This window comes from Bombina bombina, chromosome 9 (assembly GCF_027579735.1).
Source record: "Bombina bombina isolate aBomBom1 chromosome 9, aBomBom1.pri, whole genome shotgun sequence".
Lineage (NCBI taxonomy): Eukaryota > Metazoa > Chordata > Amphibia > Anura > Bombinatoridae > Bombina > Bombina bombina.
Genome location: NC_069507.1, coordinates 229,431,228 through 229,446,723, shown reverse-complemented (window position 1 = coordinate 229,446,723; position 15,496 = coordinate 229,431,228). Strand labels below are relative to the sequence as shown.

Below are 15,496 nucleotides of genomic sequence, written 5' to 3'. Positions count from 1 at the left end.
TAAACGAGTTAATACCTCACAAGTCGTTTACACACGAATATGACAGGTACCTGATAGTCTGAATGGAGGAGCAAAGTACAACAACCTTCGGTAGTCAGGTAGGCTAGCAGGGAGTCCGGCTGCAGTCAAGAGCGCAGAGAGATACACACAGTGCTGGGGAGTTCCGTGAAGCTGGCGTGTGATGTCACCGCGGAGTGATCTGAAGATCCGGCAGTAGACACAACAGTAATCCGGGAGTCAGAGCCGGAGCAGGTAAAAAAGAGAAAAGTCTGTCCTTTTTGGTGAAAGCACTCTATACTTTCAAACAGCCAAAACAAGCAGGATACTCGAGGGACTAGGCTGTAGTTCAGTGTCAGGAATGAAGTACAAAGTATACACAATAGGCTTAGAGAGATAGCTGCCACAATCAATACCAAGCAATTAATGAAGGGCTGCTGGGAATTTATAAGGATCTGGAATTGAGTGCAGAGAAATTTAAAGGTACAGCATGTATAGTAAGCTAACAAGAGTGTAAATGTTAGAATCCTGAATGAAGACCTGACACTGGCTTCCTTCCTTCCTTACTTACTTCTACAAATAATCCTACTCTAATTCTGGGGGACTTCAACATCCCCATTGACAACCCATTTCCCCCTGCTGCCTCTAAACTTCTCTCGCTCACTAACTCCCTCGACCTGTCACAATCCACCCTATTCCCTACCCACCGCAATAAACACTCTATTGATCTGGTATTCGCCCATTTCTGCTCTCTCCCAGATGTTGCCTGTCTCCCATTTCCCATCTCAGACCACCATCTGCTCACCTTTAATCTTAATATACAGGGTAAACCTACTTCCCCCCCTCGGCCCCACACCTGTACAAATCTGCACACTGTAGACCCTCCCCAACTCTCCAACCTTATTTAAATACGCCTCCCCCACACTTCCACGATATCCTGCCCTGACCTTGCTATAACCCACTATAACAATACTCTCTCCTCTACACTTGACACTCTCGCACTGCCCCAACTTCACAAAGCCCCACGTCATCAGCTCCAGCCCTGGCACTCCCAGCAAACATGCCAGCTCCAAAAATGCTCCCTCACTGCTGAACATGCCTGGAGGAAATCCTGCTCTGAACCTGATTTCATGCACTATAAGTTAATTCTTTATTCTTACACCTCTTCCCTTCACTTAGCTAAGCAAACCTACTTCTCTTCTCTAATATCCACTCATTCCTCAAACCCTAAAAGACTCTTCTCCATTTTCAACTCTCTTCTCTACCCACCTGCACCACCCCCCTCATCTACGTTCAGTGCTCAAGACCTGGCAGACTTCTTTTTCAATAAAACACTTACCATCTGAAGAAACATCCCAACATATGCCTGCAATCTCCAAATTTCGCTCCCAGTCACCCTTTCTGACGCTCTCTGCACCCTCCTCCCAACTACTGAGAGTAAAGTGACTTCCCTATTGTCTTCTCACACCTCACTACCTGCCCACTTGACTTTATTCCTTCACATCTAATACCTTCTCTGTCTCCCACCCTCACTCCAGCTCTTACCCACATATTTAACCTATCCCTTTCTACCGGCTCATTCCCTGCCTCCTTCAAACATGCAAAGGTCACCCCCATCCTCAAAAAACCCTCCCTTGACCCTAACTCTCCTGCAAACTACCGCCCCATAACACTGCTCCCGCTAGCTTAAAAAATCCTTGAAAAACTAGTTTTCGATCGCCTAACCCACTTCCTGTCCTCCAACTCACTGCTAGACCCCCTGCAATCTGGCTTCTGTCCCCAACACTCAACTGAGACTGCCCTCACCAAGGTTACTAACAATCTCCTTTCTGCTAAAAACAAAGGCTACTACTCTATACTCATCTTACTTGACCTCTCTGCTGCCTTTGACACTGTTGACCATCCCCTTCTCCTATGGACTCTCAGCTCTCTTGGGCTCTGTGACACTGCCCTCTCCTGGATTCCTCTAGTCACATGTAGCATATGTGCATATGCTGCTGTAACAATAATTACTTTTACTAGAAGTGTTTTTGTTAATGGAAGCATACTGCAAAAATGCTTCAATTTATAATCAAAATGCATCCATGCACATTTTAATTTTGACCTTTCTATCACTTTAAAGGTGTTTAAATCTAAAGTGATAGTAATAAAGCAGTGTCAGTTGCTTCAGGCTATGACACATTAAGACAAATAATTGGTGAGAAATTAACTTCACTAACCTTACAGTTGCCCTCATCTATCTCTTCACTAATATCATTCTCACCTTTGCAGTCCCCACCTCCTGTTTCCTATCCTCCTACCCATCTAGATTGTAAGTTCCCACGAAAATAGGGCCCTCAATTCCCCCTGTATTTGTCTGTAAAATGTTGTCTTTTATTGTATTGTTTCTCCGTTGTACTTTTATCCTTGTACCCATGGACAGCGATGCGGAATCTGTCGGCGCTTTATAAATAAAGAATAATAATAAATACATATTGCATGCTAGAATTATCTGCTTTTAAGGCAGTTCTAATGCAGTCTGATTGACAACAGCAATGGAGGCAAAATGATTAATTTCATCAGGCTTTCAATGGAGTTTATATCTTGGATGTTTCACATCGGTGGTCCAGGGGTGTTGTTAAGTAGTTGTGGGGTTTGACCTGCCAAAAAAGGACAGGGACAGGGAGTAGTAACTGCATTTTTTACCCTCCTCAGTCCAATGTGGTCTAAAATAAAACACTGGTGGTTATTTGCACCCCTTCCCCCCAGAACCACCTCTGTTTCTAAGACATTTTTAAAAAAAAATGGCAGTTTTATTTATTTTATTGTTTTATTTATTTTGTATTCAGCTTATTATGCAGTGCATAAATCCTGATATAAATTTAACCTAATTAAAAGACCCTGTTAATATGATATAATCCATGTGCACCTTATTAATTTCATTATTATAATGTCCCCCTTAAAGATTTCTTGCTCTGTTTATTTCAGCTTAAAATGTATAACAACTCACACTAGTTATATATATATATATATATATATATATATATATATATATATATATATATATTTATATATGTGTGTGTGTGTGTAAATATATTAAATTGCAGTGTTTAATTAATAAACCTCATGTTAAATATACTATTACTCCAAATAAAAAAAAATACAATATAATAATAGACATTAGATTTATGCTTTCACCGGGAACACTTTAGAAAATAATAAATTATTTATTGCACTAAGATAAACTAATGGCACTTTCTCATCTCCATAGGGCACTGCTTTTCCATGCCCCACTGGTGGTTGCCCAGTCATGGGGCACTACGCTAATAACTATGCTGGGAACATATCAAACAGCCAAACTTTTTACTTGAATACTGGAAATACAGAAAGCTATGCACGTAAGTTAAATATTTAATAACAACAATAATTGACTCTCTTTTTTATTTTCTTTTATAGGAGTAATTAGTATTTGTTTTATTTATTTTTTCCTATCAGAAATATTTACAAATATAGTAGGCTCCATCCCATAAATAACTTATTCTAATCACATTTGTTTTTAATGTATCAGTAACCAAGAATATTTGAAAATTAAAAAAATTATATCTGTATTAATTCGTTCCTCTTACATTACCTATTCCATCCTTGCACTGCTATTATTGCTGTTATCAAATTGACTTCTAGCATTTTGTTATTAAGTAGTTCTTCCATTAACATATATATTTGTGCTAGAAGTGCCCTAATACATCATATCTCACATACAAGAACTAACAGCAATGCAGAAGAGCAATTATTCAACACCAGTGTTCTAGGGTGTTCTCGAGGCGTGGTACAGCATGGAAGTATTAGTATACATTTGGTTTGAACGTTTGATAAACAAAACATGGTTCTATAAATATTTCGAAAAATTAAGAAATTCGCCATAAAAGAGGTAATTTTAATTGTGCAAGATTTGCATCTATATATCTATTTTATCACTTCAGTATATTTATATTTTCATATTTGTATTTTTGAATTTCCTATTATAACATTTTAACACCATTGAGGGTTTAAGTTTGTTGTTGATACAGCTTTGTAATGTGTAGTGAAGTCCTTAATGTGTTAGGTCACTGTAATGTATGTATAAATTAAAGGGACACTGTACCCAAAAATTTTCTTTTGTAATTCAGAAAGAGCATGCAATTTTAAGCAACTTTCTAATTTACTCCTATTATCAATTTTTCTTCGTTCTCTTGCTATCATTATTTGAAAAAGAAGGCATCTAAGTTTTTTTTGGTTTCAGTACTCTGGACAGCACTTTTTTATTGGTGGATGAATTTATCCACCAATCAGCAAGGACAACCCAGGTTGTTCACCAAAAATGGGCCGGCATCTAAACTTACATTTTTGCATTTCAAATAAAGATACCAAGAGAAAGAAGAAAATTTGATAATAGAAGTAAATTAGAAAGTTGCTTAAAATTTCATGCTCAATCTGAATCACGAAAGAAAATTTTTGGGTACAGTGTCCCTTTAAGATCAAGTGGAATATTGATTACCTCTTATCAGGACCAGACTGGGAATAAAAAACAGCCCTGGAAAAATTGAAAACCAGTCCTATTTTCTGTTGAGTCCATAAAATGGACATGGTACATTTTTCTCGAGATTTTTTTCTCTTTATTTTCTTAAATTAGTTAAATCAAAGATAAATGTGAAAACAGCATAAAGAAAACATTAAGAGCAAATGCAACTATAACAATCACATTAGATTAATATTGTTAATGAGACACAATATATGTACAGTGTGTAAGAAAAAAAATATTTTCCAACAACAGATAAAAAACAATAAACAAATACAGCAAAACAATCAGTGTTTAATTCTATATTATTTAATCCTAACACAATTCAGTCCAAATTCAATTTAAGGGAGAGAGAAAAAGGAGAGAGATAATAATTTAAGGAACAATATCCTATTATCCAATAGTGAAAAATAATTGCTTTCAGTGCATTTCACACACAATTTAAGAGACAAAATCCCTGTCCAGTAGAGAAGAAAGAAAAAAACACTCTAAGTGCATTTTACATCCATATTAAGGGACAATACTCCTATTTTAGTGAAAAACCCCCCACTCTAAATACATTTCACATCTATATTAGGGAACAATGCTCTATTGCCCACTAGTGAAAAAATTCTCTAATTCTATCATATAAACTGAGACATTGGCCTCTAGGGCCTCTAGTTATCAAGCCGTCAACCTCAAATACGCTGGAATTCCGCAGCGTATTTGTGGCGAGGCTGATTCGCCTTAGTTATCAAGCCCTACACACCGGCAAAAGTAGAATTTAGTGACGTAAGCTTCGATCCCCCGGACTCAGTCCGACACAGATCGATTCTTACGTCACTCCAGATGTTCCGAACACAAGTTCGGCACAATCTGACTACTTTTGCTAGTTATCAAAAAACTAGCAGGTACGCTCGGCACTTTTCCGGCCCAGCGTACCTGGTTTTCAATCCGCCGCCCTGGAGGCGGCGGATCCCATAGGAATCAATGGGAGTCTGACCATAGCGAAAGTTCATGTTCGCTGCTGCCCGACATCCCATTGATTCCTATGGTAGCTGTCTACACCTAACACCCTAACATGTACCCCGAGTCTAAACACCCCTAATCTGTCCCCCCCTACACCGCCGCAACTAAATAAATGTATTACCCCCTAAACCGCCGCACCCGGAGCCCACTGCCACTCTAATAAACTGATTACCCCCTAAACCTCCACTCCCGGACCCCGCCGCTACTCTAATAAACTGATTAACCCCTAAATCGCCGCTCCCGGACCCCGCTGCCACTATAATAAATATGTTAACCCCTAAACCGCCGCTCCCGGACCCCGCCGCCACCTACGTAATACCTATTAACCCCTATCCTGCCCCCCTACACTCCCGCCACTATAATAAATGTATTAACCCCTATCCTGCCCCCCCTACACCGCCGCCACCTATAATATATTTATTAACCCCTATCCTGCCCCAACTACAGCGCCGCCACCTATAATACATTTATTAACCCCTATCCTGCCCCCCCTACACCGCCGCCACTATAATAAAATTATTAACCCCTAAACCTAAGTCTAACCCTAACCCTAACACCCACCTAACTTAAATATTAATTATTATTAAATATTATAACTCTTATTAACTAAATTAATCATATTTAAAACTAAATACTTACCTTTAAAATAAACCCTAATATAGCTACAATATAAATAATAATTATATTGTAGCTATCTTAGGATTTATTTTTATTTTACAGGCAACTTTCAATTTATTTTAACTAGGTACAATAGCTATTAAATAGTTATTAACTATTTAATAGCTACCTAGTTAAAATAAAGAGAAATTTACCTGTAAAATAAAAATTAACCTAAGTTACAATTACACTTAACACTACACTATACTTAAATAAATTATTCCTATTTAAAACTAAATACTTACCTGTAAAATAAAAACCCTAAGATAGCTACAATGTAATTAATAATTACATTGTAGCTATTTTAGGATTTATATTTATTTTACAGGTAACTTTGTATTTATTTTAGCTAGTTAGAATAGTTATTAAATAGTTATTAACTATTTAATAACTACCTAGCTAAAAGAAATACAAAATTACCTGTAAAATAAATCCTAACCTAAGTTACAATTAAACCTAACACTACACTATCATTAAATAAATTACCTACAAATAACTACAATTAAATACAATTACATAAACTAACTAAAGTACAAAAAATAAAAAAAACTAAGTTACAAAAAATAAAAAAAATAAGTTACAAACATTTAAAAAATATTACAACAATTTTAAGCTACTTACACCTAATCTAAGCCCCCTAATAAAATAACAAAGCCCCCCAAAATAAAAAAATGCCCTACCCTATTCTACATTAAAAAGTTAACAGCTCTATTACCTTACCAGCCCTTAAAAGGGCCTTTTGCGGGGCATGCCCCAAAGAAAATAGCTCTTTTGCCTGTAAAATAAAAATACAACCCCCCCCCCAACATTAAAACCCACCACCCACACACCCCTACTCTAACCAAAACCCCCCTTAAATAAACCTAACACTACCCCCCTGAAGATCATCCTACCTTTAGCCGTCTTCAGCCAGCCAACCACCGATGGAACAGAAGAGGACATACACAGCCGCCAAAGTCTTCAAACAAGGAGCACTGAAGAAGTCTTCCATCCGATTGAAGTCATCATCCAAAGGGCGCTGAAGAAGTCTTCCATCCAATTGAAGTCATCATCCAGGTGGCGTCTTCAATCTTCATCCATCCGGAGCGGAGCGGAGCCATCTTCAGACGAGCCGACACGGAGCAATCCTCTTCTACCGACGGACTAACGATGAATGACGGTTCCTTTAAGTGACGTCCCTCAAATTCCGATTGGCTGATAGGATTCTATCAGCCAATCGGAATTAACCCCTTAATGACCGGACCATTTTTCAATTTTCTTACCCTTAATGACAATGGCTATTTTTACATTTCTGCAGTGTTTGTGTTTAGCTGTAATTTCCCTCTTACTCATTTACTGTACCCACACATATTATATACCGTTTTTCTCGCCATTAAATGGACTTTCTAAAGATACCATTATTTTCATCATGTCTTATAATTTACTAAAAAAAAAATAATAAAATATGAGGAAAAAATGGAAAAAAACACACTTTTTCTAACGTTAACCCCCAAAATCTGTTACACATCTACAACCACCAAAAAACACCCATGCTAAATAGTTTCTAAATTTTGTCCTGAGTTTAGAAATACCCAATGTTTACACATTCTTTGCTTTTTTTGCAATTTATGGGGCAATAAATACAAGTAGCACTTCGCTATTTCCAAACCACTTTTTTTCAAAATGAGCGCTAGTTACATTGGAACCCTGATATCTGTCAGGAATACCTGAATATCCCTTGACATGTATATATTTCTTTTTAGAAGACAACCCAAAGTATTGATCTAGGCCCATTTTGGTATATTTCATGCCACCATTTCACCGCCAAATGCGATAAAAAAAAAAAGTTCACTTTTTCACAAAATTTGTCACAAACTTTAGGTTTCCCACTGAAATTATTTACAAACAGCTTCTGCAATTATGGCACAAATGGCTGTAAATGCTTCTCTGGGATCCCCTTTTTTCAGAAATAGCAGACTTATATGGCTTTGGGGTTGCTTTTTGGTAATTAGAAGGCCGCTAAATGCCGCTGCGCACCACACGTGTTTTATGCCCAGGAGTGAAGGGGTTAATTAGGGAGCTTGTAGGGAGCTTGTAGGGTTAATTTTAGCTTTAGTGTAGTGTAGTAGACAACCCCAAGTATTGATCTAGGCCCATTTTGGTATATTTTATGCCACCATTTCACCGCCAAATGCGAGCAAATAAAAAAAAAACTTTACATTTGTCACAATTTTAGGTTTCTCACTGAAATTATTTACAAACAGCTTGTGCTATTATGGCAGAAATTGTTGTAAAAGCTTCTCTGGGATCCCCTTTGTTCAGAAATAGCAGACTTATATGGCTTTGGCGTTGCTTTTTGGTAATTAGAAGGCCGCTAAATGCTGCTGCGCACCACACGTTAATTATGCCCAGCAGTGAAGGGGTTAAATTAGGTAGCTTGTAGGGAGCTTGCAGGGTTAATTTTAGAGATCAGCCTCCCAGTACCCAGTTTGGCCCCAAAAACCCCCCAAAAAGTATTTTTATTTTATTTTTTACTTAAAAACTATTTCTGTAGTGTAGCAGCCCCCCACAATACCCCCACCCCCTCCCCCTCCCAGATCCTTTTATATTTAAAAAAAAAAAAATTCCCTTTTTTTCCCCTTTCTGCCCTCATTCATTGGTGTCAGTGTGGCTAATGGGTGCACGTGCACGCGCACGTGCACACTCACCCCTCGTGCACGCGCGCGCATCATGCACGCGCGCACGCACCCTCACACCAGGCGGACACTGGCACCATCGCTACCAGTGCAGAGAGGGCCACAGAGTGGCTCTCTCTGCATCGGAGGCTTGTAAAGTGGTATTGCAGGATGCCTCCATATCGAGGCATCACTGCAATACCCTCAGAGCTGCTGGAAGCATTTGTGATCGCTTTCAGCACTCTGTTAGACAACTGACGTACCAGGTACGTCCATTGTCATTAACTGTTAGTTTTTGCATGACGTACCTGGTACGTCAGTTGTCATTAAGGGGTTAAGGTAGGAAAAATCTGATTGGATGATTTAATCAGCCAATCAGATTGAAGTTCAATCCGATTAGCTGATCCAATCAGCCAATCATATTGAGCTCGCATTCTATTGGCTGATCGGAACAGCCAATAGAATGCAAGCTCAATCTGATTGGTTGATTAAATCAGCCAATCAGATTTTTCCTACCTTAATTCTGATTGGCTAATAGAATCCTATCAGCCAATCGGAATTCGAGGGACGCCATCTTGGATGACGTCACTTAAAGGAACCGTCATTCGTAGTTAGTCCGTAGGTAGAAGAGGATGGCTCTGCGTCGGCTCGTCTGAAGATGGCTCCGCTCCGCTCCGGATGGATGAAGATTGAAGACGCCGCCTGGATGATGACTTCAATCCTGCCCCCCCTACACCGCCGCCACCTATAATACATTTATTAACCCCTATCCTGCCCCCCCTACACCGCCGCCACTATAATAAAATTATTAACCCCTAAACCTAAGTCTAACCCTAACCCTAACACCCACCTAACTTAAATATTAACTATTATTAAATATTATAACTCTTATTAACTAAATTAATCATATTTAAAACTAAATACTTACCTTTAAAATAAACCCTAATATAGCTACAATATAAATAATTATATTGTAGCTATCTTAGGATTTATTTTTATTTTACAGACAACTTTCAATTTATTTTAACTAGGTACAATAGCTATTAAATAGGTATTAACTATTTAATAGCTACCTAGTTAAAATAAAGAGAAATTTACCTGTAAAATAAAAACTAACCTAAGTTACAATTACACTTAACACTACACTATACTTAAATAAATTATTCCTATTTAAAACTAAATACTTACCTGTAAAATAAAAACCCTAAGATAGCTACAATGTAATTAATAATTACATTGTAGCTATTTTAGGATTTATATTTATTTTACAGGTAACTTTGTATTTATTTTAGCTAGTTAGAATAGTTATTAAATAGTTATTAACTATTTAATAACTACCTAGCTAAAAGAAATACAAAATTACCTGTAAAATAAATCCTAACCTAAGTTACAATTAAACCTAACACTACACTATCATTAAATTAATTAAATAAATTAGCTACAAATAACTACAATTAAATACAATTAAATAAACTAACTAAAGTACAAAAAATAAAAAAAACTAAGTTACAAAAAATAAAAAAAATAAGTTACAAACATTTAAAAAATATTACAACAATTTTAAGCTACTTACACCTAATCTAAGCCCCCTAATAAAATAACAAAGCCCCCCAAAATAAAAAAAATGCCCTACCCTATTCTACATTAAAAAGTTAACAGCTCTATTACCTTACCAGCCCTTAAAAGGGCCTTTTGCGGGGCATGCCCCAAAGAAAACAGCTCTTTTGCCTGTAAAATAAAAATACAACCCCCCCCCAACATTAAAACCCACCACCCACACACCCCTACTCTAACCCAAACCCCCCTTAAATAAACCTAACACTACCCCCCTGAAGATCATCCTACCTTTAGCCGTCTTCAGCCAGCCGACCACCGATGGAACAGAAGAGGACATACACAGCCGCCAAAGTCTTCAAACAAGGGGCACTGAAGAAGTCTTCCATCCGATTGAAGTCATCATCCAAAGGGCGCTGAAGAAGTCTTCCATCCAATTGAAGTCATCATCCAGGCGGCGTCTTCAATCTTCATCCATCCGGAGCGGAGCGGAGCCATCTTCAGACGAGCCGACACGGAGCCATCCTCTTCTACCGACGGACTAACGATGAATGACGGTTCCTTTAAGTGACGTCATCCAAGATGGCGTCCCTCGAATTCCGATTGGCTGATAGGATTCTATCAGCCAATTGGAATTAAGGTAGGAAAAATCTGATTGGATGATTTAATCAGCCAATCAGATTGAAGTTCAATCCGATTAGCTGATCCAATCAGCCAATCATATTGAGCTTGCATTCTATTGGCTGATCGGAACAGCCAATAGAATGCAAGCTCAATCTGATTGGCTGATTAAATCAGCCAATCAGATTTTTCTTTTAAGGGCTGATCGTACGTGCTCCTGCACGATTTCCCCATAGGAATCAACGGGGAGAGCCGGCTGAGAAAAAGTCTAACACCTGCAAAAAAGCAGCGTAAAACTCCTTAACGCAGTACCATTGATTCCTATGGGGAAATACAATTTATGTTTACACCTAACACCCTAACATAAACCCCGAGTCTAAACACCCCTAATCTTACACTTATTAACCCCTAATCTGCTGCCCCCGACATTGCCGACACCTACATTATACTTATAAACCCCTAATCTGCCGCTCCGGACACCACCACCACCTACATTATATGTATTAACCCCTAATCTGCTGCCCCCAACAGCCAATAGAATGCAAGCTCAATCCTATTGGCTCATTGCAATTGAAATCTAAGGGACGCCATCTTGGATGACGTCACTTAAAGAAACCGTCATTCAGTAAGAAGACTTCGTTTGAAGAGGATGCTCTGCGTCGGATGTCTTGAAGATGGACCCGCTCCACGTCGGATGGATGAAGATAGAAGATGCCGTCTGCATGAAGATTTCTGCCCGTCTGGAGGACCACTTCGCCCGACTTGGATGAAGACTTCTCCTGGCTTTGTTGAGGACTTCGGCCCAGTTGGATGAAGACTTCTGCCGCTTCCTTGAGGATGGATGTCTGGTCTTCAGAACAGTAAGCCGATCTTCAGGGGGTTAGTGTTAGTTTTTTTTAAGGGTATATTGGGTGGGTTTTATTTTTTAGATTAGGGTTTGGGCCGCAAAAGAGCTAACTGCCCTTTTAAGGGCAATGCCAATCCAAATGCCCTTTTCAGGGCAATGGGGAGCTTAGGTTTTTTTACATAGTATTTTATTTGGGGGGTTGGTTGTGTGGGTGGTGGGTTTTACTGTTAGGGGGGTTGTTTGTATTTTTTTTTTACAGGTAAAAGAACTGATTTCTTTGGGGCAATGCCCCGCAAAAGGTGCTCGTAATACCAGCGCTATGGAAGTCCCATAGAAAAAAGACGTTTTCTTGGCACAGGATGGCAGGATGCATACTGTAAAAACATTATCATAAAGCAGCGTTCTCATTATAATTTATATGTGAAACAACCTCAAGTAAGACCTTATTAAATATTAACTAAAATAAATTATGATCTGTAGTTAGTAACATCTCTATGATCTCTAAGAATAAGAATTTATCAGTTGTTACCTAATGGGGAAATATATACAATAAAGGGACTGTAGGTCAAGTTCAACAACAGCAGTGGAGCACTTGTTTGGAAACGGTTACTTATTTCACTGTTCAATTTCGAAATCTATCTACATGCTGCAAAATAAAAAAGGAATGAATCATTCCTTTTTTATTTTGCAGCATGTTAGATAGATTTAGAAGTTGATATTACTATTAGTAGATACTACTGTAATGCTTAGCTAAAGCTAGCTAACTATCGGCCAGATTATGAGTTTTGCGTTATGAGCGGCTCGGTAATAACCGCTCACCTTTAATAGCGCTGCTATTACAGGTTTTCCAAAAACCTGCGTTAGCGGGCAATATGGTTGCGTTAAGCTCCATACCGCACACAAATACCAGCGTTGCTTTGAGCTGGTTTTACGTGCTCGTGCACGATTTCCCTATAGACATCAATGGGGAGAGCCGGCTAAAAAAAGCCTAACACCTGCAATAAAGGAGTGTAAAGCTCCGTAACGCAGCCCCATTGATTCCTATGGGGAAAGCAAAGTTACGTTTAAACCTAACACCCTAATATAAACCCCGAGTCTAAACACCCCTAATCTGCCACCCCCGACATCGCCAACACCAAATTTACCTGTAAAATGAAACCTAACCTGAGTTACACTAACACCTAACATTACACTAAAATTAAACAAATTACATTAATTAAATACAAATAATTACATTACAAAAAATAAACACTAAATTACACAAAATAAAAAAGAAATTATCAAATATGTAAACTAATTACACCTAATCTAATAGCCCTATAAAAATACCCCCCTCCCAAAAAAATAAAAAAAACCCTAGCCTAAACTAAACTGCCAATAGCCCTTAAAAGGGCCTTTTGCAGGGCATTGCCCCATAGAAATCAGCTCTTTAACCTGTAAAAAAAATACAAACAGCCCCACAACAGTAAAACCCAGCACCCACACAACCAAACCCCCCAAATAAAATTGTATCTAAAAAACCTAAGCTTCATTGAGGACTTCTGCCCGCTTGGATGAAGACTTCTCCCGGCTGGATGAGGATGGATGTCCGGTCTTCAAAAACTGTAAGTGGATCTTAGTGTTAGGCACGGAGTATCCTCTTCATAATGTCCCAGCCGTACACTGAAGGTTCCATTTAAGGGATGTCATCCAAGATGGCGTCCCTTGAATTCCGATTGGCTGATAGAATTCTATCAGACAATCGGAATTAAAGGGTAAATTGGAATAGCCAATAGAATGCAAGCTCAATCCTGTTGGCTGATTGGATCAGCCAATAGGATTGAAGCTCAATCCTATTGGCTGATTGCATCAGCCAATAGGATTTTTTACCCTTTAATTCCGATTGGCTGATAGAATTCTATCAGCCAATCGGAATTCAAGGGATGCCATCTTGGATGAAGTCATTTAAAGGAACCTTGATTCTTTAAGAGGGATCAAAAGAAGAGGATGCTCCACGCCGGATGTCTTGAAGATGGAGCTGCTCCGCGTCGAAAGGATGAAGATAGAAGATGCCATCTGAATGAAGACTTCTGCCCGCCTGGAGGACGACTTCTTGCCGCTTGGATGAAGACTTCTCCCGGCTGGATGAGGATGAATGTCCGGTGGATCTTCGGGGGTTAGTATTAGGTTTTATTAAGGGTTTATTGGGTGGGTTTTATTTTTAGATTAGGGTTTTGGACAACAAAAAAGAGCTAAATGCCCTTTTAAGGGTAATGCCCATCCAAATGCCCTTTTCAGGGCAATGGGGAGCTTATTTTTTTTAGATAGGATTTTATTTGGGGGGTTTGGTTGTGTGGGTGGTGGGTTTTACTGTTGGGGGGGTTGTTTGTATTTTTTTACAGGTAAAAGAGCTGATTTCTTTAGGGCAATGCCCTGCAAAAGGCCCTTTTAAGGGCTATTGGCAGTTTAGTTTAGGCTAATTTTTTTTTTATTTCGGGGGGACTTTTTTATTTTGATAGGGCTATTAGATTAGGTGTAATTAGTTTAAATATTGGATAATTTCTATTTTATTTTGTGTAATTTAGTGTTTATTTTGTTTTTGTAATTTAGTTTAATTAATGTAATTTATTTCATTTTAGTGTAATGTTAGGTGTTAGTGTGAGGCAGGTTAGGTTTTATTTTACAGGTAAATTTGTATTTTTTTAACTAGATAGTTAGTAAATAGTTAATAACAATATTAGTTATATTGTAGCTAGCTTAGGGTTTATTTTATAGGTAAGTATTTAGTTTTAAATAGGAATTAGTTAATTAATGATAGTAATTTTTATTTAGATTTATTTTAATTATATTACAGTTAGGGGTGTTAGGGTTAAACTTAGGGTTAGGTTTAGGGGTTAATAACTTTAGTATAGTGGCGGCGGTGACGTTGGGGGTGGCAGATTAGGGTTAATAATATTTAACTCGTGTTTGCGATGCGGGAGTGCGGCAGTTTAGGGGTTAATATGTTTATTATAGTGGCGGCGATGTCCGGAGAGGCAGATTAGGGGATATTATTTTTATTACAGTTTGCGATGCGGGAGGGCCTCGGTTTAGGGGTTAATAGGTAGGTTATGGGTGTTAGTATACTTTGTAACACTTTAGTTATGAGTTTTATGCACAGCTTTGTAGCGCAAAGCCCATAACTACTGACTTTAGATGGCGGTATGAATCTTGTCGGTATAGGCTGTACCGCTCACTTTTTGGCCTCCCAGGCAAAACTCGTAATACCGGCGCTATGGAAGTCCCATGGTAAAAGGACTTTTTGAAAGGTGCAGTAGTTACGTTGTGTTACGGCCAAAAAAGTGTGCAGTACAGCTATACCTGCAAGACTTGTAATAGCAGCGGTAGTGAAAAAGCAGTGCTATGAGCCATAATGCAAAACTCGTAATCTAGCCGTATGATAATAACTAAATATAATAATTTCTTATTTCCAATTCCTTCCAATTCCATTTCCCACCCATAGGCTATCCTGTATCTGTCTTCAGCTACATCCAAATACGACTGAATTTACTTTGCTTATGTTAAGCATTTTCAGCAGGTACTGATGGATGGTGTAGGTGATGGTGTTTTTGTTATAATTTAGGCACCATTTTAATATTTATCAAC

General features: G+C 38.4%; 1 protein-coding gene across 4 annotated transcripts in view; it reads left to right on the top strand.

Moving 5' to 3' along the window:
• The window catches only part of LOC128640255 (pancreatic triacylglycerol lipase), a 165,724-nt gene that overhangs the window by 107,272 nt on the left and 42,956 nt on the right, over window positions 1–15,496 (top strand). For all 4 annotated transcript variants that reach the window (XM_053692683.1, XM_053692682.1, XM_053692681.1 and 1 more), the window contains exon 10: window positions 3,248–3,374. In XM_053692683.1, the coding sequence (XP_053548658.1) occupies window positions 3,248–3,374 (127 nt within the window). The remainder of the gene's footprint in view (window positions 1–3,247; window positions 3,375–15,496) is intronic.